The 24487-nt window shown below is 46.3% G+C and overlaps 1 protein-coding gene across 3 annotated transcripts in view; it reads left to right on the top strand.

Moving 5' to 3' along the window:
- Positions 1-24487, top strand: part of CCDC33 (coiled-coil domain containing 33) — a 168107-nt gene that overhangs the window by 125207 nt on the left and 18413 nt on the right. For all 3 annotated transcript variants that reach the window (XM_081019942.1, XM_081019940.1, XM_081019941.1), the window contains 3 exons: positions 10824-10874; positions 21531-21595; positions 23378-23405. In XM_081019942.1, the coding sequence (XP_080876068.1) occupies positions 10824-10874; positions 21531-21595; positions 23378-23405 (144 nt within the window). The remainder of the gene's footprint in view (positions 1-10823; positions 10875-21530; positions 21596-23377; positions 23406-24487) is intronic.

Here is a 24487-nt window from a genome sequence, read left to right as displayed (position 1 = left end):
TATCAGGCAAATGATAAATTTTTGCTAGCTTGACTGGGGTCATGTACCACCTATAGATCATTTTCATAATATTTTCCTTTAAGGCATTACATGCCGTAAATTTTATACCAGTGTTCCACAACCATTCCCAGTCAGCAAACATAATGTTATGACCAATGTCCTGTGCCCACTTAATCATAGCTGATTTAACTATTTCATCTTGTGTATTCCATTTCAGCAGCAGATTATACATTTTTGACAAATTCTTAGTATTGGATTCTAACAGTTCAATTTCTAATTTTGATTTCTCCACCTGGAATCCAATTTTCCTGTCTTGTTTATGTACCTCCATTATTTGATAATAATGGAGCCAATCTCGAACCTTGAGTTTCAATTTCTCATAGCTCTGTAACTTCAATTTATCTCCATCTTGTTCCAAAATTTCCCAATACTTTAGCCATTCAGCTTCCATATTAAGCTTTTTCAGCGCTGTAGCCTCTAAAGGTGACAACCATCTAGGGGTTTTACTTTCCAACAAATCTTTATATCTTATCCAAACGTTATATAATGCTTTCCTGACAATATGGTTTTTAAAGGCCCTATGCACCTTAATTTTATCATACCATAGATATGCATGCCAACCAAATGTATTATTAAAACCTTCTAAGTCCAAGATATCTGTATTCTCGAGGAGCATCCATTCTTTCAGCCAGCAAAATGCTGCTGCTTCATAATACAGTTTTAAGTCCGGCAGGGCAAACCCCCCTCTTTCTTTTGCATCCGTCAGTATTTTAAATTTTATTCTGGGCTTTTTGCCCTGCCAGACAAATTTCGAGATATCCTTCTGCCACCTCTTGAAACAATCTATCTTGTCCAGAATTTGTAATGTTTGGAACAAAAATAACATTCTAGGCAATACATTCATCTTAATAGCTGCAATTCGGCCTAACATTGACAATCTCAAATTTGACCATATTTCTAGATCTTTTTTAATTTCCGACCAACATTTTTCATAATTGTCTTTATACAAGTTCGAATTCTTAGATGTCAAATAAACCCCTAGGTATTTCACCTTCTTTACCACTGTCAAACCTGTTTCATTCTGGAACTTCTCCCTTTCCATGACTGTCAAATTTTTTTCCAAAACTTTAGTCTTTTGTTTATTCAATTTAAATCCGGCCACCTGACCAAATTCTTGAATTAGCTCCAACACCCTTTTTGTACTAGTGTCTGGCTCTTGTAAAGTAAGTACTAAATCATCTGCAAAGGCCCTTAACTTGTAATGTTTGGCTCCGACCTGTACACCTTTAACCTGCTGGTCATCTCTAATCATATTAAGCAACACCTCCAGAACAGAAATAAAAAGTAAAGGGGAGATTGGGCACCCCTGTCGTGTCCCTTTTTCTATTTTAAATTCTTCAGTTATCACATTATTTACAATCAACTTAGCCTTTTGTTCAGCGTATATGGCACCCATACCATTCTCAAATCCTTGGCCTACCCCCATCCCATGAAGATTCTTTTTCATAAAACTCCAAGAAATATTGTCAAAGGCTTTCTCCGCGTCCACAAAGATCAGAACTGCTTTAGTGTTTATATTCACCTCTAATAATTCCAGAATGTCTATTATGTTCCTCACATTATCTGATAAATGCCTTTTTGGGAGAAAGCCTGCTTGGTCCTTATGAATCTTCTCCATCAACACTCTTTTCAATCTTTTTGCCAGAATGTCTGCAAAAATTTTATAATCCACATTAAGTAATGATATTGGGCGGTAGTTCTTAAGTTGAGTCTTTTCAGTCTCTGTCTTTGGTATGAGTGTAATATACGCTTCTTTCCACGATTCTGGTGCCCTTTTCCCCTCCAAGATCTCATTACAGACTTCCTTTAATGGTTGTACCAACCACTCCTTCAAAGCTTTATAGTATCTGGAAGTCAGTCCATCTGGTCCTGGAGATTTGCCCAGTTGCATATTTTGAATGGCACTCTCTATCTCTTGATCTGTTATTCTCTGGTTTAGATCCACCTTACTTTGGTAGGAGATTTTTTGTAGTCCATACTTTTTAAGGAATTCGTCTATATCTTCTTCCTTCTGCGGTCCTTGTGAATATAGCTTTTTAAAATAACTCAAAAAACAGTTTCTTATCTCGTTAGGTTTAGAAATATTCTTTCCATCCACTTCTAGACTTGTAACTGTATTTAGTTTCTGTCTTTTCTTCAGTTGCCAAGCCAGAAGCTTACCACATTTATCTGCTGATTCAAAAGTCTTTTGTCTCATTTGTTTTATCTTCCATTCAATCTCTTGATTCATCAATTCCATATATTGTGTCTGGTATAACTTAATCTCTCTCAGAATCTCCTGGGACTTTGGTTTTGATCTCAATTTCTTCTCTCCTTCTTTTATCTTTTCCAAGATCTTATCCTTCTTCTCATTTTGCTTTCTCTTTTTTACTGAATTTTGTTGGATTAAAAATCCTCGCATCACTGCTTTGCTTGCGTCCCATATCACTCTTTTTTCTACATCAGTTTTTAGATTTATTTCAAAATAGTCCTTTAAAGTTTTTTGGGCCTTTCTATGGATCTCCTCGTCTCGAAATAGGTTGTCATTCATCCTCCATCTGAATTGACCAGTTACTGTAAATTTCATCTCCATCTTCACGGCGTTATGGTCGGAGCAAGTCTTTGGACAGATTTCCACTTTCTTAATCTTTGGAGCCAACCCACTAGTAATCCAAATTTGATCGATTCTGGTCCAGGTCATCATTGCTTCAGAGAAGAAGGTTCCCTCTCTCTCGAGAGGGTTCCTTGTTCTCCATATATCAATCAAGTCCATATTTTCAGTCATTTCAAAGAAAGTCTTTGGTAGTCTCCCATCTCTGGTAATTACCTGTCTTTGTGCTTTATCCATATTTGTAGATACCACTCCGTTCATATCTCCCATCATAATTAATTTGTAATCCAAATAGTCCAACAATGTCTCATGCAGCTTCTTAAAAAATTCTGACTTCCCTTCATTAGGTGCATAGATCCCTAGTATCAAAAATTTTTCACCTTGAATTTGCACTTCAATTGCCAAATATCTTCCTTGTTCATCTTTAAATATAAACTTTGGGGAAAATTTTTCTTTTGCATAGATTACCACTCCTCTTTTCTTAACTTTATCCGATGAAATAAATTCTTGGCCTAATCTCTTATTGACGAGTAATTTCCTATGCAATCTTGTTATATGAGTTTCCTGTAAACAAATTATGTCCAACTGCTCTTTTTTCAATAAATGGAATATGTTTTTCCTCCTTCGCGGAAGATTGAGTCCATTACAATTCCAGCTTAGAAGTTGCAGGGCCATCCTGAAGCTATTTACCTCCTGTCGCTCCGAGTAGTTGTTCTTCTTCTGTCGGTGATTTCAGTCCAAACGTCAGGTTTAAAATGTCTGTTGCGTCTTTCGTTTCTGATGTTATTTCCTCTCCGACTGTTCCTTTCAGAAGGTCTTCCCTGTAGTGATTTAAAAATTGATCTCGATCTTCTACTGATCTTATCCTTATTTTCCTACCTTTGAATTTGAAAGATAGGCCTTGCGGGAATTCCCACCTGAAAGGTACTTCGTTCTTCTTCAGCAATCCGACCAATTCTTTATAGTATGTTCTTGCGTCTAGAATTTCCTTTGGGATATCTTTAAAGATCTCCACAAAAGACTTTTCAATCTCGAGTGTTCTTTGAAAATGCAGGCTCAATATTTTTTCTCTTTCCTCTCTTGATCTTAATGTTATTAGGCAATCCCTTGGCTTCTTCCTGCCTTGTGCTCTTCCCAGTCTAAAAGCAGTGACTATTTTAATTTCTTCCTTCTCTAACTCCTGTTGCCAAAAATCAGAAAATTCTTTAGAAAGGAAGTTCGCCAAGTTGTCTCCTTCACTTTCAGGCACCGCTCGTAGTCTTAAATTTCTACTTCTCCTCTCCAATTCAAGCATAGACAGGGCCAATGTATGATCTTCTAGCTTTTTGCAAACTGGTACAATTTTTTCCTGTGTAGCATCCGCCGAGACTTTAGCCTCATCAGCAGAGACTTTGGCTTCTTCTGCGATTTTACGTATATTAGCAGAGTCCTCTAATATTTTATTAATAGATTCTGTGTTAGATGTCACCCTTTTCCCTAATTCATTCACACTTTGTGTATTCTGATCAAGTTTGATTGAGAGTTCTGTCAATTTTCTACTATTTTCCGCCCCCTGCTTTGTCAAAGATTCCAAAGACTCATTTATTTTAACCAAAGCTTGTGTTACAGGATCTGATGACATTGTTGTTCTTGTCTGACCAGTTGCAGCTGGTGCCACTGGGATGCCTGGGACTGAAATTCTTCGCTGTGAAGATTTTGTTTTGTATTGTCTCCCAGACCTGGTTGTTGTCTCTTCTGATGCACCACTCATGCCTAGCCAAGGTCACTCTCGCAGCTGTTAGTTGTTTTTCAAGGGAAATTTCCACTGCCTTAATAGTTACAGCCCAATTTGCAACAGTTATCAAAGTGTCCTCTAGGGGAACAAAGTTTCCAAAGCTACACAAAATGTCTTACAGTCCAAAATTCCCCTGAGGTTTCCCAATAGTCAATTGTAACAGTTCTTATATTTTCAGAGTTCAACAAACCAGTAATTTAATGTCTCTCCTGAGCTGAGTAGTTTGAAACAATGTAATAATCTAAGTGACAGCTCACTGACAGTTCTCTCTCTCCAGGTTCCTTTGCCCCGGCAGTCCGTTTCAGGGGTATTTGACACAGCGATAAAAAGTTTTAAAATCTTTTTCTGGCAGGTTCTAATTCCAAATTCCTCCCCCTTTTGCTCCTGCCTACCAAAAGGGGGAAAATTCACAGTTTATGTCTGGTTCTCTTCACTCTTTGCGATCTCTCAATGGTTGCAGCTTTTAATCCTTCTTTGCTTTATCCTTATGCAGTCCGGGAAAGGCTGACTTCCTTACTTTAACCAATCCCGTTTTCAGCCAAATTTCAAAAAGATAATTGTAAATCCCAATTAAGTCAGTCTTACTCACTGGTTTTACTTTGTAATCCAATTTTCAGGAAGGAATCGGCGCTCTCCGGCTATGGCGATGCGGCTTCGCTTTACAAGCTGGGTAGCGGCTCTCAGCACCGCTTCTCCCCCCGCTGCCGTTCCGGAGCCTTTAAAAAGGCTCCCTTGCGATTTCGGGGGGGCGCGATGGTGCCCACCGAGCCTCCTTGTTCACAGGCTTCCGCGCCTGTAATTTTTGAGGGTCCCCGCTTCGCCGTAGCGACAGGACCCGAACTTGTAAAGCAGACCCCCTCCGGAGCTCGGAGGGAAATCCGCCATTAACCGATGGCGCCGACCGGAAGCTGATCCTGTGTGGGTTGTCACTGCCCATCTCACCACTGGCAAGAAGTAACTGGTTTGTTTGTTTGATTGTTTGATTGTTTGTGGGGGTTTTTAGAGTATAGCTGGGGCAGGGACAACCACTTTATCTCCAGTTCAATTTGTGCTTAAGCAGGTAACTGTACAGTCAGGAATAAACAACTAACAGACTAAAAAAGAAGGAAACCAAATAGTTAGCAGGAAATTCCGCAGTCCCAATGGGACACACCTCTCTGTTCCCTGGACTCCCGTCCCAAGCTTGCCGGGTAGATAGGACAGGTGAGGAGAAGGGGGATGCCGTTGCCGCCCCGGTATGTGCTAAAGAGCAAGAGGGACGGGGAGATAGGAGGCCCCTGAACATTGTGGGGAGGTACGTCTGGCCCCCTGGGGAACCCTCCATGCTCTGTGTCTGATGACCTCTCCCATGTACACAGCAGTACAGTGGACTCTCGGGTTGCGAACGTGATCCATGCAGGATGCATGTTTGCAACCCGCAGCATTCGCAACCCACAGCAGCACCTCTGCGCACCCGCGGGTTGTGATTCGGCGCTTCTGTGCATGTGCAATGCACGATTTAGCGCTTCTGTGCATGCACAACTGCCGAAACCCGGAAGTAACCCATTCCGGTACTTCCAGGTTTCAGTGGTCCATAACCCGAAAAAACGCAACCTGAAGCATCTGTAACCTGAGGTATGACTGTACCTGGGAGGGCCGGATCATATTTCTCCCTACAGAGAAGGAACTTATGGTAAGTACCAACGTTCACTTCTTCTATAGGAAGGGAAATACGATCCTGCGTGGGATGTATCTCAGCAGTTACTAAATCAGGTGGGAGCCGCTGTGGGCCCTACCTCTTTGGTGTTAAACACCTGTTGAACCACTCGTCTCCCAAGGAGACCTCCGCTGAGGCGTAAGTATCTTGCTTGTAATGACTCATTAAGGTGGAAGGCGAAGGTCAAATGGCTGCCCTGTATATGTCACACAGGTGTCACACATCTAAACCCTACAGGTTGCAGCACCTTGCGTAATGTTTGTCTCCATTTGCTGACTCAAGGCAGGAGTTTATTGTGAATGGACTTTATTCTTCTGGGTTGTTCTATTTTAAAATTCAAGTTCAAAATTTTACCTTCTGTAAGCCTCCCAGGAAAAGTTGCATAAGAATATTGGGTGCTGTCCAATGCACTCCTTCTGCTAGCGCAATGATTTATGCTTGTGCAATGGAACATTTTCCCCTTTCCTACACCCCCCCACCATGTGAACTCTGTGCCTTCCCCTGTTTGCTCAGGCAGGTTGCAGGGAAACCCCAGAACAGATTTAGGGGGCCTGCAGGAGGGGTGGGGAGGAAAGGAACCCATTGCACTAACAGAACGAGTGACTTAGTGCTGCTTTGGATAAAAGTCATACGTTTATTTTTTTAAAAAATGAGTGTGCAATGAACTTATCCACATATTTGGTGGGGATATAAGAATATTCAGAAGTTCTGGAAGCAAAAGTTCTCTGCCATGGAGATTGACATTATTGTTGGCAAATACCGTAAATTTCGCTCCATAACACGCAGATTTTTCCTCCTAGAAAGTGAGGGGAAATGTCTGTGCGTGTTATGGAGCGAATGCCTACAGATGGCGGGGGAATCTGCTGCAGTCGTGAGCAGTCCGTGGCTCGCTTTGAAACAGCTAGCGGAGCCGGGGAGGAGGGAGAGAAGCAGAGCGGGAGTTGGCTGCTTTAAAACAACCCCTGCTCTCTGTCCCTGCCTGCAGTTTTCTGATGTCCGATTTTGGATTAGCCACTGTAGGGGCTGTGTGTGTGTGTGTGTGTGTGCTTGAGCTATCATTCTCCTCCTCCTGCTTCCCCTTCACTCTCCCTGCGCCCCTGCGACTTTAGAATCGACACGCTGTGTGTCTGTGTGTGTGTGAGGGCTCCTTCTCCTCTTGCTTCCCTTTCACTCTCCCTGCGACTTTAGAATCCACACTCTGTGTGTGTGTGAGGGCTCCTTCTCCTCTTGCTTCCCCTTCACTCTCCCTGCGACTTTAGAATCCACACTCTGTGTGTGTGTGAGGGCTCCTTCTCCTCTTGCTTCCCCTTCACTCTCCCTGCGACTTTAGAATCCACACTCTGTGTGTGTGTGAGGGCTCCTTCTCCTCTTGCTTCCCCTTCACTCTCCCTGCGACTTTAGAATTGACACTCTGTGTGTGTGTGAGGGCTCCTTCTCCTCTTGCTTCCCCTTCACTCTCCCTGCGACTTTAGAATTGACACTCTGTGTCTCTCTGTGTGTGTGAAGGCTCCTTCTCCTCTTGCTTCCCATTCACTCTCCCTGCGACTTTAGAATCCACACTCTGTGTGTCTCTCTGTGTGTGATTTGCTTCCCATTCACTCTCCCTGCGACTTTAGAATCCACACTCTGTGTGTGTGTGAGGGCTCCTTCTCCTCTTGCTTCCCCTTCACTCTCCCTGCGACGTTAGAATCCACACTCTGTGTGTGTGTGAGGGCTCCTTCTCCTCTTGCTTCCCATTCACTCTCCCTGCGACTTTAGAATCCACACTCTGTGTGTGTGTGAGGGCTCCTTCTCCTCTTGCTTCCCGTTCACTCTCCCTGCGACTTTAGAATTGACACTCTGTGTCTCTCTCTGTGTGTGAGGGCTCCTTCTCCTCTTGCTTCCCCTTCACTCTCCCTGCGACTTTAGAATTGACACTCTGTGTCTCTCTCTGTGTGTGAGGGCTCCTTCTCCTCTTGCTTCCCATTCACTCTCCCTGCGACTTTAGAATTGACACTCTGTGTCTCTCTCTGTGTGTGAGGGCTCCTTCTCCTCTTGCTTCCCGTTCACTCTCCCTGCGACTTTAGAATTGACACTCTGTGTCTCTCTGTGTGTGTGAGGGCTCCTTCTCCTCTTGCTTCCCATTCACTCTCCCTGCGACTTTAGAATCCACACTCTGTGTGTCTCTCTGTGTGTGATTTGCTTCCCATTCACTCTCCCTGCGACTTTAGAATCCACACTGTGTGTCTCTCTGTGTGTGAGGGCTCCTTTTCCTCTTGCTTCCCATTCACTCTCCCAGCGCCCCTGCGACTTTAGAATTGACACTCTGTGTGTCTGTGTGTGTGTGAGGGATCGTTCTCCTTCTCTTGCTTCCCATTCACTCCCCCAGCGCCCCTGCGACTTCCAGCGCCCTGCAACTTTAGGGCCAGTTCTCTCTCTCTCTGTGTGTGTGTGTGTGTTTTGACCTCACTGTGCTTGTTGGGGGAGAGTGTTGGTCGCACTTTTTCTTGATTTGTCTCAGAGTGGTTACTATCGTGGTTTCCTTGCTGGGGAGGAGGGAGAGACGCAGAGCCTGCTTGTTCTAAAGGAGCAAAGCCGGAGAGGAGCCTCTCCTGCATTATTAGCAGCATCCTTCTCCACCCCCCCCACGTGTGCTCCTTGTCCCTTGAGTGCTTTTCCTTCCCTCCCCACTTAAAACGTGGTTACAAAGCATGGATCCACATGGATCCTCAGGATTTTTGCACTGGGTCACCCCAAATTCACCATCAGATCACATAGCATGTCCATGGCTACAGCCTGCACAAAAAACACACACACACCCACTGTTTCATGGGGCCGCAATGGCGCAAAAACGTGGTTACAAAGCATGGACCCACATGGATCCTCAGGATTTTTGCATTGGGCTACCCCAAACTCACCGTCAGATCACATGTCTGTGGCCACAGCATGAACCACAAAAATCATACATCCACTGTTTTGTTTAGAATATTTTTTTCTTGTTTTCCTCCTCTAAAAACTACGTGCGTGTTATGGCCAGGTGCGTGTTATAGAGCGAAAAATACGGTAGGTCACCTTAGATGCTAAATTGTGTCTCTCATCAATCTTGAATGGAGCTGAAGCTGGCCTTCTTGTTGTTTAGTCGTGTCCGACTCTTTGTGACCCCCTGGACCAGAGCCCGCCAGGCACTCCTGTCTTCTACTGCCTCCCGCATTTGGGTCAAACTCATGTTTGTTGCTTCGAGAACAGTGTCCAACCATCTTGTCCTCTGTCGTCCCCTTCTCCTTGTGGCCTCAATCTTTCCCAACATCAGGGTCTTTTCCAGGGAGTCTTCTCTTCTCATGAGGTGGCCAAAGTATTGAAGCCTCAGCTTCAGGATCTGTCCTTCCAGTGAGCACTCAGGGCTGATTTCCTTCAGAATGGAGAGGTTTGATCTTCTTGCAGTCCATGGGACTCTCAAGAGTCTCCTCCAGCCCCAGAATTCAAAAGCATCCATTCTTTGGTGATCAGCCTTCTTTATGGTCCAGCTCTCACTTCCATACATCACTACTGGGAAAACCATAGCTTTAACTATACGGACCTTTGTTGGCAAGGTGATGTCTCTGCTTTTTAAGATGCTGTCTAGGTTTGTCTTTGCTTTTCTCCCAAGAAGCAGGCGTCTTTTAATTTCATGACTGCTGTTGCTGTTACTCCTCAACAAATCATTCTATATTTGCTGGTTGCCACTCATCTAGGGATCTCTGGAGGAAGCACGCATCCTGTTACTCTCTGGATTGAGGGTTTTAGGAAATCCTGCTTATTACCATTTTCAAAAAAACTGACTTATAAACTATGTGTTGCCAGGGATGAGGTGGGCCCCTCCAGCTTCTGCTTGGGGCGATTTGTGATTGATATGGCCAAACTCTCTTATAGTTGGCACATTCCTACTAAATGAGTTTATTTGGCAACATTTGTGATTATTTCATAAGTTACGTATAAATATGAACCTTGTACCCCACCATGGAATATATTTTATGCTACTCATTCTTTTTTTAAAGCTTTCTATGAGGGTGGCGCTGTGGTCTAAACCACTGAGCCTAGGACTTGCCGATCAGAAGGTCGGCGGTTTGAATCCCTGCAACGGGGTGAGCTCCTGTTGCTCAGTCCCAGCTCCTGCCAACCTAGCAGTCTGAAGGCACATCAAAGTGCAAGTAGATAAATAGGTACCACTCCGGTGGGAAGGTAAACAGCGTTTCCATGCGCTGCTCTGGTTCGCCAGAAGCTGCTGCTGGCCACGTGACCCGGAAGCTGTATGCCGGCTCCCTTGGCCAGTAAAGCGAGATGAGCTCCGCAACCCCAAAGTCATTTGCAACTGGACCTAACGGTCGGGGTCCCTTTACCTGTGATCATTATGATTTTTATTCTGCTATTTTGTATTGCTCTTTTGACTGTTTTTATTCTTATTTTTTTAACTTGGTGTTTTGTTTGCTTGCTTTTGTTTACTGCATTTGCAAATCTCATTAAATAAAAACGAGTGTCTCTAAACCTGCATGACTAGCTCTTGACATCTTTGTGGTGCAGGCCGTTCTTGGAGAACCAGGAGCAATATCTGTTCAGAACCCAGATGCCCCAGTCCTGCCTTCTTCATATCCACACCACGTTCAGTGGATTTGATTTTATAACCATTTTCTTCTGTGAGGATTGTCCTTGGAGGAAAATAATAGGGGAAACTATATTGTGTTTTCCAGAGTTCCTTCATTGCTCCTGAACACAAGAGCTCCTTGATGGACCTAAAAGAGGTGAGTGTGGCTCAAGCCACCGTGTTGTCTGATTTCATGATCAAAAGCATGGTTCGCTCTTGAGGGATGTGTCCCCTTGACTGTCTACACTGCTGTTTGGCCAGGCCACCTCTCAGGGTATCAGTGCTGCTCTCTGTTTTCACAGCACCATCAATATATTTTAGTTTATTATTTCATAAGATTTATATACAGCTTGGTTGTAAAAAAATAAATAAATAAAAGCAAAGCAGCTTACAAAAAGACAAAAGAAGAAAATCAATAAAATTGTGTGTTACAACATACAAAAGTTAAAATACGAAACAGATTAAAGTTACCTCTACAATCTCTACATCTGTTTTTAAGCAAGCACCAAAAAGAGCACAGCAAAGGCAACCTGCTTGATATCAATTGGCAGGGAGTTCCAAAGTACAGGCGCTGCAGAAAGAGTATTGTGTGGCCCCTGTAGCAGTGCCAATTCCAGCCATGGAAGTATAGACGGACAGGTCCCTGCTCCAAGGCTCAAAGAGGAAGCCACTCTCTTGCTTTGTCACTGATCACTAATGATGCTAATTCCTTAGGGTTTTAAGCATTAAACATCTATGGCCCCATCCCCACTTGTCTGTTTGGCTGAGGTGAAGCATATCCTTAACAAAGATACAGATTTGCTGCTTCTTTTTTGCAAGTGTTTTTGGAGTTACTTCTCTAAAAAATTATAATAACTTTGGCTCGTCCATATTTACTGACTTATTACAGTAAGCCCACAACACTCACAGGGGTTACATTCCAGGGATCATACCTAAAGCCAAAATTGCAGTTGTATAGTTAAAACACATTGGGTTCAATGACAGGTGGGATTACCAAAGTCTTTTCCCCCAGATGCCTGACCCCTTTCTGCCCCACCCTTTTAAAAATTATTTTGCCAAGCATGTAAAACTGAATATGCGCAGGCTTAAAGTACTTACTAATTATTTATATATTACATTTATGTCTCACTTTTTCCTCCAAGGAACTCAGGGTGCAATACGTGGTTCTCCTCCTAATTGTACCCTCACAGTAGACCCGCTAGGGAGGTTAGGATGAGAGCAATTGACTGGCGCCCAATATCACACCCAAAGAGCTCAATGGCTGAGAGGGCGGGAATTCGAACTCTAGTCTCCCAGGGCCTAGTCTGACACATTAACCACAGCACCACCACTGGCCTGTTGTCTGCGTGAAGTACTCTTCCCGTACTTTGTGAGACTAAAGTACATTTCTGTGAAATCTTACAATGCGCAAACAGGGTGAAGGAGCAGGTCCCCAGCTGACAGGATGACAGAGTTGATGAGCAGCAAAGTACTGTATTTTTCGCTCCATAAGACGCACCAGACCATAAGACGCATCTAGTTTTTGGAGGAGGAAAACAAGAAAAAAAATATTCTGAATCCCAGAAGCCAGAACAGCAAGAGGGATCGCTGCACAGCGAAAGCAGCGATCCCTCTTGCTGTTCTGGCTTCTGGAATAGCTGCGCAGCCTGAATTCGCTCCATAAGACACACACACATTTCCCCTTACTTTTTAGGAGGGAAAAAGTGAGTCTTATAGAGCAAAAAATACGGTATATCTCTGCCTCTTTCTCTCTCCTCTGTGCCCTGCCTCTGAGGGTCAGGACAAGGGGCTAAATTCTGCACCCAGCAGTGTGCCCCTTTGACCTTAATTGGTCCCACTTGACCTATTAAATCTAGCAGAGAGCCAGGGGTGGTGTCGCGGACAGAGTGATGGACTATGAGCTGAGAGAGACCAGGGTTCAAGTCCCCACTACACCAGGAAGCTCACTGGCTGCGACCTCGGGGGCCTTCCTCACAGGATTGTTGTGGGGATTCAGTGAGGAGGTGGGAGAACCACGTATGCCACCTTGAGCTCCGTGGAGGGAAAGGTGGGATATAAATGCAATAAATAAATGAAATAGATAGCAGAGGAAATGCAACTGGTTGGGTCTAAAGCAGGGGTAGGCAACCTAAGGCCCAGGGGCCGGATGCAGCCTAATCGCCTTCTCAATCCGGCCCGCAGATGGTCCAGGAATCAGCATGTTTTTACATGAGTAGAATGTGTGCTTTTTTAAAAAAATGCATCTCTGGGTTATTTGTGGGGCCTGCCTGGTGTTTTTACATGAGTAGAATGTGTGCTTTTTAAAAAAATGCATCTCTGGGTTATTTGTGGGGCCTGCCTGGTGTTTTTACATGAGTAGAATGTGTGCTTTTTAAAAAAATGCATCTCTGGGTTATTTGCGGGGCCTGCCTGGTGTTTTTACATGAGTAGAATGTGTGCTTTTATTTAAAATGCATCTCTGGGTTATTTGTGGAGCATAGGAATTCCTTCATCCCCCCCCCCCCCCGCTGCCCAAAATATAGTCTGGCCCACCACATGGTCTGAGGGACGGTGGACCGGCCCACGGCTGAAAAAGGTTGCTGACCCCTGGTTTAAAGCGCGTGGCAGGAAAGTGCTGGCTGCACCCAGTGGCGGAGCTTTATGCTCCGGCACCGGGGGGTGGAGAGTAGGCAGGAGTGGGGCTGGTATGCATCCTGGGGTGGGGCACGCCGCCCGCAGGAGCGGGGCGTGCGTCCTGGGGTCATGGCGCACGCCCTGGGGGCAGGGTGCGCCATCTGCAGGGGCATGGCGCCCAAACGCAGACGGGGGGGCAGCCGCAATGGCACCCTTCCGGGATCGCGCTGCTGGGGGCGATGCGCTCCCCCCGCACTCCTCTAACTCTGCCAGTGGCCCCACCCCCCTCTGGCTGGCTTTCTTGGTAGCCAATCAAAGAGAGGCTCCAGCCCTCTTGGGGGGACTTCTGAGGGGCTGCATCACCAGTATGAGTGTAGTGGTCAAGAGCGGTAGTCTTGTAATCTGGTGAACCGGGTTCGCTTCCCCGCTCCTCCACATGCAGCTGCTGGGTGACCTTGGGCTGGTCACACTTCTCTGAAGTCTCTCAGCCCCACTCACCTCACAGAGTGTTTGTTGTGGGGAAGGAAGGGGAAGGAGAACGTTAGCCGCTTTGAGACTCCTTCAGGTAGTGATAAAGCGGGATATCAAATCCAAACACTACTTCTTCTTCTACAGACTCAGGTCTGGCTCAGCTGTCCATCACAGCCATAAAGCGCACTGGGTGTGACTTTGGGCAAACCAATGCCTCTCAACCTAGCTTACCTCACAGGGTTGTTGTGGGGACTCCGTGAGGAAATGGGGAGAAGCATGCACATCGCCTTGAGCGTCTTGGATAGAAATGCCACAAATAAATAAAAAATAAAACATGTCTTGAAGGCTGTCGCTTCCCCAAAGAAGAACCACCATAGCTCAGTTGCAGAGCATGTTCTGCACATGTTCAGTCTCCACTACATTGGTACCTCGGGTTAAGTACTTAATTCGTTCCAGAGGTCCATTCTTAACCTGAAACTGTTCTTAACCTGAAGCACCACTTTAGCTAATGGGGCCTCACGCTGCCACCGCGCCGCTGGGGCACAATTCCTGTTCTCATCCTGAGGTAAAGTTCTTAACCCGACATACTATTTATGGATTAGCGGAGTCTGTAACCTGAAGCATATGTAACCTGAAGCGTATGTAACCTGAGATACCAGTGTAATGGCATCTCCAGGTTGGGCTGAGAGAGACCCCTGCAAGACTGAAACCCCAGAGAGCCTTTGCTGCGCTGCCCGACAGTGTGGCCAGCACTGAGCTAGACAGACAAATGTCCTGAAGGCAGCTCCCAACATTCCTTCCCAAAGTAGACGCATGCAACTTTACAGGGGAAATGAAAGCAGCGGATCGCCAGCACAAGGTCGTTTTGGCTGCTGAAAGAAGACACAGCGGACGATGCAAACGGTGCCAAATCTCTCCCCCCCATAGACAGATCTAGGAAGGATGCAGCAAAACAGACCAAGCTGATGCCCAAGGAGATCTGAGGCGTTCCCAGGAAGGTCACGGAGGGAGACGTTTAAAAGCTGAGGAGCCTCAGAAGCTAATTGAGCCTTTGAAACATGAGAAGCGGAGTGCATGGCAGAGAAAGGTGCTGAGGCAGCAAAAGGCTCTGGTGCTCAGCATCTAAGCAGCAGGGAGTGAGGGACTGATACCTCCCTCTGTCATCTCTAGAGGAGCCTGACTCTGAGTCAGAGAGAAGGACAAAGAGAGTTAAGGTTGGGCTCTGGCTGGCAGGGGTCAGGAAACACAGTGGGGCTCTGCTACCCATGGAGGCCAGGCCAGTCAGGGGCCATAGCCCCCACCATACAGTCAAAGCCCTGCTGTACCACCGGAGTGGTTTAAATGTCAATCCTTCTTCTTACCAGGGAAGTCTGGGAATTGTAGCTCTGTGAAGGGAATAGGGAGTCTCCCATCAACTCTCAGCACCCTGGACCCAAATACAGCTCCCAGGATGCTTGGGGGGGGGGGAGCCATGACTATGGCCCACCCAATGGCCCACCCAATCCAGCATCCTGTTCTCACAGTGGCCAAGTGTGGGAATGTTCAGGGATGCAGGAGAGGATATATTGTTTGATTATATCCTTTCCAACTTGTGTTAACAAGTTCTACAATTTAGCAGAGTAACATTCCCCTTTTTAAACTTGCATAGCAGATGCGTTTGCTCAGGCTCGCTAAAGCCTCTAAAATAAGTTACCGTATTTTTCCGCTCTATAACACGCACCTGACCATAAAACGCACATCGTTTTTAGAGGAGGAAAACAAGGGAAAAAACATTCTGAATGAAACAGTGGATGTATCATTTTTGTGCTTCATGCTGTGGTCACAGACATGTGATCTGATGGTGAATTTGGGGTGACCCAATGCAAAAATCCTGAGAATCCCTGTGGATCCATGCTTTGTAACCACGTTTTTGCACCATTGCAGCCCCAGGCAACAGTGGGTGCGTGATTTTTGGGGGGCAGGCTGTAGCCATGGACATGCTATGTGATCTGATGGTGAATTTGGGCTGACCCAATGCAAAGATCCTGAGGATCCATGTGGATCCATGCTTTGTAACCACATTTTAAGTGGGGAGCGAAGGAAAAACACAGAAGGGACAAGGAGCACGAGAGGGGTGTGCAGAGAAGCAGCTGGCTAAGAATGCAGGAGAGGGGTATAACGGGAGGGAGGAAAGGAAGGCAAAAGTTTCCCCCCAACCACCCACCCACCCAAGTCAGCCAGCTCGCGCTCTCTCTCTCCCACCTGCATGTTTTCTGGCTGCCTGATATATATATTTTTTAATTGCCTTGACAGACGAAAGCATTTTAACTGCATTAAGAACTATTTAGCAGCGAAACCTAAGCTTTGCCATCCCTTAAGAGGTACAGACACTGTAATCTTCCAGATCGCATGAATTTACAGGCAAAACACTGTTTAAGGATTTCATCCTTTTAAATGGAAGAAAGCATATTTGAATGCTGTGTGTCCTCAAAAACAAAAGCAGGAAGTCAAATCAGAATTTTAAGCTGAACCTGTAATCTCTCTTCCCTTCACAAACATTGTTCCCTCCGGAGCATGGAGAGGAATTAGAAGGAAGGACGCTCTGCTTTCCCCTCTGCTTGCCTGGAGGGGAGGGGCTATCCCTGCTCTTTGTTCCGTTTGAGCAAACACAGCAACGAAACAGAGAGGGTGGGCAGTAAGACCCTGAGGCAGAATGCAGGAAAGCAGCCACTTCCTCTTTTCAGGTTTCCCTTCTCCGAGACATGATTTGATTTTTGCCTGATTTTTGCCATCCGGCTCCAGGGACCACACATTCGCTCAATAACACGCACAGACATTTTCCCTTCCTTTTTAGGAGAAAAAATCTGCGTGTTATAGAGAGAAAAATACGGTACCTGGTAATTTCCCCTTTAGTTCCTCATAAAAGAAATACTGTAGACACGACACAGTCTTCTATAAAAATATAAAAGAGTTTACTCACTCACATTCTGTTCACAGATGGATCCCAGAAGGCAGACTTAAGTTACAAAAGTAATATACCTGGAAACTATCCCATAAGGAAATAGCTCCTTTGTCTTCTCTTGGCTAGAAGCCAAGAGAGCATCTTAGGCTAAGCAGATGTTGCTTCTTCGGCGAATGTGGTCAAAGAGAGAGAGATGGCGACCTCCGCTGAGGTATTTTGTTACCTGCATAGGTGAGGTCACGCCCACCTCTGGTCACATGTAGAGGAAGTCTGTCCCAGCCTAGGAGGAAACAGGAAGTTCCGACTGGCTGGTCCAGACATCCCCTTTTTATGTCCACTCTAGGGATGTTGTACTTGACTGCTCTGTCTTTCACATCCCACACCAAGCAGATGCCCCAAAAGGAAACCCGCAAGCAGGATTTGAGCCCAAGAGCAACTCTCCCCTCCTGCATTTTCCAGCTACTGGTATCTGGAAGCATTGCTGCCTCCCACTGTGGAAGAAGAGCAGAGCCACCAGCAGCCCTCTCCTCCTTCACAAACGTGTCTGATCCTCCTTTAAAGCCACTCAAGTTGGTTGCCATCTCTGCCTCCTGTGGCAAGGAGTTCCATCGATTAACCATGTGCTGCATAAAGAAGTCCTTCCTTTTATCTGTCCCAAATCTCTCAACATTCAGCTTCATTGGATGTCCACTTTTCAATTTATGGTGTAGAAGTGACCTCCGTTGGCACCCCTGCTTCCCAGAAAGAGCATCGCAGCAAATGTCCCCGTCCGTTGACCAGGAGCTGTTGATTTGCAAGTGTTCATATGTGTGTGCATCCTTCCTACAGTCCATCTCAATCCTTTCACCTGGTGCGGATGACCCAGGGCCCTCCAAGTGTTGTAGTCCAACTTTTGTAGTCCTTTCTGCTTTCTGCTAGGGCACCTGCACCTTTAAAGGTAAAGGTAAAGGGACCCCTGACCATTAGGTTCAGTTGCGGATGACTCTGGGGATGTGGCGCTCATCTCGCTTTATTGGCCAAGGGAGCCGGTGTACAGCTTCCCGGTCATGTGGCCAGCATGACTAAGCCGCTTCTGGCGAACCAGAGCAGCGCATGGAAACACCGTTTGCCTTCCCGCCAGAGTGGTACCTATTTATCTACTTGCACTTTGACATGCTTTTGAACTGCTAGGTTAACAGGAGCTGGGACCGATCAACGGGAGCTCACCCCGTCACAGGGATTTGAACTGCCGATCTTCTAAACTGCAAGCCCAAGGCTCTGTGGTTTAACCCACAGCGCCACCCGCATCCTTTCTGCTTTCCGTAGTCCTTTCTGTTTTCTGCCAGGGCACCTGCGCCTTTAAAGGTAAAGGGACCCCTGAGCATTAGGTCCAGTGGCGGACGACTCTGGGGTTGCGGCGCTCATCTCGCTTTATTGGCCGAGGAAGCTGGCGTTTGTCTGCAGACAGCTTCCGGGTCATGTGGCCAGCATGACTAAGCCGCTTCTGGCAAACCAGAGCAGCGCACAGAAACGCCATTTACCTTCCCGCCACAGCGGTACCTATTTATCTAGTTGCACTTCGTGCTTTCGAACTGCTAGGTTGGCAGGAGCTGGGACCAATCAACGGGAGCTCACCCCGTCACGGGGATTCGAACCGCCAACCTTCTAATCGGCAAGCCCTAGGCTCAGTGGTTTAACCCACAGCGCCACCCGCATCCTTTCTGCTTTCTGTAGTCCTTTCTGCCAAGGCACCTGCGTCTTTAACAACTGTCCAAAAAAACCCCAACATTCAACAAGTGCTGCATTTGTGTCCCTGTGTGTGGCAAAGGAGATTTGACACCCTGGTTGCTACAAGGAGCTGTGTTGTAGCAACGACAGCTTCCGGAGTGAGCTGGGCAGCGGGTCACCTCTGCAATCAGGTGCCGACACCTGCCCTGCCCACGGGAGAGTTGTGGCTTGCCCTCATGCAGTTTAGGGTCCAGCTGGCATTGCGTCCCATTAGCAGTTGACTCTGTTGGCGATGGAGCCGGCAGATGTGATGCAAAGCCCTTTGGAGCCTCTTCCGGGAGGAGAGGTGAGCACACCTGTTTGCTTTGCGGTTCCGGAGTTTGTGCCGTCCCTCTGGAGGTTGCTGTTTGGAGTGACAGGCGCCTGGCAACCAGTGGAGAGGCTTGTTAATCTGATCTCTGCCAGAGGATCTTTTTCTTTCTGCCCCCCATGGGATGGCGTGAGGCACATTCAAACACTCAGATGGCACTGTATTACCGCCCCTTCTCTGCAACAGTGAGTATTTGGGGCTGCAGGAGGAGGAAGTAGAATCCTTATATTATTTGACTTTGGGATTCTTGCGGCTGGGGCTGAACAAACCATTTCTGCTGCAATCCTACGTACTTCCATGAGAGGAAATCTGGCTGAGCTCTGTAGTTGCTTCCCTCTGATTTGTCATATATAGTGAGAGCCTGTACCACCCTGCAAGTCTGTTGCTGTCTACCTTCACATTCGTTCAGTGTGAATTAGTGTTACATGCCCTTCCTTGTAGGGGCTGTATTTGCAGTAACAGCAAAGGGGATTTGGTTTAATTTAGCATGACACTGAGGATTGTTTGCTTGTTTATTTAATAATATTGATATACTATTTGGGTGTTTTTTTTAAAAAAAAAACCATCAAAACAGTTTACAAAAAGTTAAAACAAGAAAACAAGAAAAAATTGACACAATTCTTTAAAACGTAGAAAAGTTAAATATGAAAACAGATTAAAATTCATTCACATCAACTTTCTCAGGATGGGCTGGTCTAAACAAGGGTGTTTTTAGCAGGTACCAAAACGAGGACAGCAAAGGCGCCTGGTTGATATCAATAGGCAGGGAGTTCCAAAGTAACTAGATGATCAAGTGTCTTTCTACTGATGGATGATGGATGATAGATTGATAAATGGATGAATAAGCAGAGCATAGAAAGGGAGAAATGGATTCCTGTGAGTGCTGGGTTGAAATGACATTATTAATTATTGTTGTTATTACTATTTGCTTGTATCCAAAGTGGCACTTAAGTCTCTGGTTCTGTTGGTGCAAGGATTTACCCACCTCATGCAGCTTCCCTGTGAAGAGCGATTTACTGTAAAACCACTTTGAGAACTGTAGCCCTGTGATGGGAATCAGGAAACAACCCTCAGCACCCTCAAACTACAGCTCCCAGCCATGCCTGTTCATAAAGTGGTAGGATCCTGCTTTAGCGGTATAGTGAAGAAGAGGCCTAGGTGACCTTGCAGCAGTCACAATCTCTCTGTCTGATCTACCTCACAGGTCTGTTGAGGGAGCAGGAGGGAGGGGAAAGAACCATATAAGCTGCCTCAAATTCCTCGGAGGAAAAGTGGGAGGAAAGCACAACAATTCCCTGAGATTCTTGGTGATGGGATGGCAGCCATCTTCCAACTGCCATCAGCACACAACCAGACCAAAGTGCTGCAAAACTGCCAGCCACCTGCTACCAAGCCAGGTTCAGGGTCCTTGTATTAATTTGCAAAGCCCTTAACAACTTAGGTCCAGGATACTCCAGGGACTGCCTAAACCCTTATACCCCCAGCTTGATCACTCAGATCACTTGCAGGAGCGTCGTGAGGCTTGTTTGACAACAATGAGCAATAGAGCTTTTAGTGTCATTGGCCTGGTCCTGTGGAACTCTCTGTCACTAGAGCAGGGGTAGGCAACCTAAGGCCCGGGGGCCGGATGCGGCCCAATCGCCTTCTAAATCCAGCCCACGGACGGTCTGGGAATCAGTGTGTTTTTACATGAGTAGACTGTGTGCTTTTATTAAAAATGCATCTCTGTGTTATTTGTGGAGCATAGGAATTCGTATATATATATATATATATATATATATATATATATATATATATATTTTCACCACATGGTCTGAGGAACGGTGGACCGGCCCACGGCTGAAAAAGCTTGCTGACCCCTGCCCTAGAGATTCAGCAGGTCCTACTGTGCCAACTTTTAAACGCTTACTGAAAACAGGCCTGAGCAGGCAATTAAGACTAGGACTTTCTGCCATGGTTAACTGATATTTGTTTTGAACTTTTTATGGTATTACAGTGGTATTTCGGGATAAGAACTTAATTCGTTCTGGAGGTCTGTTCTTAACCTGAAACTGTTCTTAACCTGAGGTACCACTTTAGCTAATGGGGCCTCCTGCTGCTGCTGCCCGCTGCCGCACGATTTCTGTTCTCATCCTGAAGCAAAGTTCTTAACCCAAGGTACTATTTCTGGGTTAGCAGAGTCTGTAACCTGAAGCGTCTGTAACCCGAGGTACCACTGTATTGTATGTTTTTGTTGCTGTAAAGCAGTTTGACTTTTTTTTTATGATATAGAGGTATACAGATATAGTCATACCTTGGATTGAATGTGCTTCAGGTTGAGCGCTTTTGGGTTGCGCTCTGCAGCAACCCGGAAGTGACGGAGCGCGTTACTTCCGGGTTTCGCCGCATGCGCAGACACTCAAAATGACGTCACACACATGCACAGAAGCGGCAAAACGCGACCTGCGCACGCGCAGACGCGCTGTCGCATTTTACGTTCTGTTCAGGATGCGAACGGGGCTCCGAAATGGATCCCGTTCGCATCCCAAGGTACCACTGTACAAACAAACAAACAAATAAAGCACAACTGCTGGGGGGGGGGTGTAGCAAGCACCACACTGACGGCTGCCACTTTGGGCCTCCACTGTCTTCTGAGTAATGAGGGTCAGGGGTGTGGGTGACAGCAGCCTTTACCTGACGGTTTTCTTTAGTAGCTGTCTTCTGTCTCGCAGATAAACCCAGATGAGTTGCCGCCCCACGATGCTGTGATGGAGATTCTCCCAGAGAAGCGTCCCAGGTAGGGTGGGCCGATGAATTGACAGGAGGGCAACCTACTTCCCAATGACCTGCAAAGAACCTGAGTCTAGGAAAAGGGGGAGGGGCAATCCAATCCATCTCCATTTAAAGGCAAACTCACTCAAATCACACAAAGAATCTGAGAACCAAAGCAGAGCCGTCCTTCAAAACCTGCACGTTCTTCAGATTTTGAAGTGCAATTCTCCAGCCCAGTAATGTGTACAAAAACGCATATGCAGGGGCAAATTGAGAATTTAAATGCATAAATTAGTGAAATGACATACAAAAATGCATTATATCAGTAAAAATGGTTTTGCAAAAATTTGCACAAAAATGTTGATACATTTTGAAGAGGACCTTATTTTTAAATGCAAACTGGTGCATAGCTGTCAAGCTTCCCTTTTTTTTGCGGGAAATTCCCTTATTCCGGCGCCGCTTCTCGCTGCTATCCCGGATTGTTAGATATCCCGTGGACTGTCCCCGGGACAGGTGAGGCTGCTGATCCCTTATTTTCGAGGCTGCTGATCCCTTATTTTCAAATCTGAAAGCTGACAGCTATGAACTGGTGTGGAAAGGCAGGGAAATGAGAAACTGACAGAAACAAAAAATGACATACAGGCTACTCCCCATTGGCGTGCACTCTATTTGCACGTGACCGTGCACATGTGTGGTACAGGGAAACCGGAAGTGGATCCCGGAAATAGGGAGCACTCCTGGCTCACGATGTGACCCTCCCCAGAGCCCAAAGAGGACATCCTCTTCGGGCTCTGCGGAGGGGTCTCCTCGCAAGCAGGAGGCCTTCCCATCTAACAGCTGACATGCTGGGAAGCGCAGCTGCGGCTGCTTTCCTGCACATCAGCTCCGGCTCATGCGGCTCTGTGGACCAGCAAAGCTGAGCTGATACAAGTGACTCCCCATTTCACTGGTGTGCAGGGAGGTTCAGAACGTAACCCCCGTGTAAATGGAGAGTCGTTTGTATTTGACCATCTCTAGGGATGCGGGTGGCACTGTGGGTTAAACCACAGAGCCTAGGACTTGCAATTAAAAGGTTGGCAGTCTGAATCCCCGTGACGGGTGAGCTCCCGTTGCTCGGTCCCTGCTCCTGCCCACCTAGCAGTTCAAAAGCACATCAAAGTGCAAGTAGATAAATAGGTACCGCTCTGGCAGGAAGGTAAACGGCATTTTCGTGTGCTGCTCTGGTTCGCCAGAAGCGGCTTAGTCATGCTGGCCACATGACCTGGAAGCTGTACGCCGGCTCCCTCAGCCAGTGAAACGAGATGAGCGCCGCAACCCCAGAGTCGTCTGCGACTGGACCTAATGGTCAGGGGTCCCTTTACCTTTACCTTTACCTTTACCTTTACCTGGGTTGTATCTTTGTCACAGACCCAACTGAGAGTTGTGGGCCAAACTGTTTGATAAACACACTTTAAAAGAATAGGAAGAAGAAGAGGAAGTTGGTTGTTTTATTTCTGAAGCAGGAGGGGAAGCTTCAGGGCCCTGATCTAGAATGTTCTTCCCATCCAGATTGGCCGCTTCCTTGCTGAGTGCCCCACCCCCAGGACAGGTGTTAGCCCCCAGGTGTGCTGTTCATTGTAAAATGCACATTCCTGGTCCAAATGTCAGGGTTCTGGAGTCAGATAATTCCTTAGCCTGTGTGAGCGTGGAAGGCCACAATTCGCCTGCCTCCGTCACAGAGTTTCCGCCATACAAATGATGCCTTCACTGGGAAGGGCCAAGGAAGATATTCCCAGTACTGACTTATACCTTGTTCTGCCTTTGGCAGGCCCATCGTCGAGGAGGTCCCAGATCCGGTAAGAGATCTAAAGGATTCCTGTTCATTTTATGCTTGTAGGAAGGGTGGGGCTGGGAAGGTGCAGTAAATGAATGCAGGGGGCTGAGGTGAAGCAGCAGGTGTGTATCTGTTTGTAACAAATGACCCATTTTGCCAGATGGGGCCCATTAGGTTCAACAAGAAAAACAAATTTGTTCCATTTTCACATACTAACCTTACTTTGTGGGCGAACCCCATGCTAAGAATTGCAAAAAAGATGGTAATATGGAAAAGTTGGGTGGAAACAGGTGTACTGACGTTGGACCAACTGGGTAGTGACGCCCGCCCTGTGGAACGCCCTCCCGTCAGATGTTAAGGAAATTAAAAACTATCTGACTTTTAGAAGACATCTGAAGGCAGCCCTGTTTAGGGAAGTTTTTAATGCCTGATGTTTTATTGCATTTTTAATATTTTGTTGGAAGCCGCCCAGAGTAGGTGGGGAAGCCCAGCCAGATGGGCGGGGTATAAATAATAAATTATTATTATTATTATTATTATTATTATTATTACCCTTTAATCAATGGATTGATGATATGACATCACTCACAACCTATGAACAGACTGCTTACAGGCACAGACTCTGTTTGGATAAATAGGGTAACATTTGGACAGAGTTATGGCACTTCCTAGAATCATAGAATTGTAGAGGTGGTAGGAACCCAGCGGGTCCTCTAGCCCAACTTCCTGCAATGCAGGAACCTAAAGCATCCCTGGCAGATGGCCACCCAACCTCTGCTTAAAAACCTCCTAGGAAGGAGAGTCCACCACCTTTTGAGGGAGTTCATTCTGCTGTTAAATGGCTCTACCACCAGAAAGTTCTTCCTGGTGTTTAGCTAGAATCTCCTTTCTTATCATTTGGATCCATTTGGATCCTCCCCACAGAGTAGCAGAAAACAAGCCGGCCCCATCCTCCACATGGCAGCCCTTCAGATATTTGAAGATAGCTCCATCTTGGCACTACCTACAAGCAAAGGCAGTGTGTTCCCATCTACCCGCAACCCGAAGAAGGGTTTACAAAAAGATAAAACAATAAAATCGGGGGGGGGGGGGGGAATACAACAA

The sequence above is a fragment of the Podarcis pityusensis genome (genome assembly GCF_964106645.2).
Source record: "Podarcis pityusensis genome assembly, chromosome: 9".
Lineage (NCBI taxonomy): Eukaryota > Metazoa > Chordata > Lepidosauria > Squamata > Lacertidae > Podarcis > Podarcis pityusensis.
Note: the sequence above shows the minus strand (reverse complement) of the source record. Positions and strands in the feature narration are given on the sequence as shown.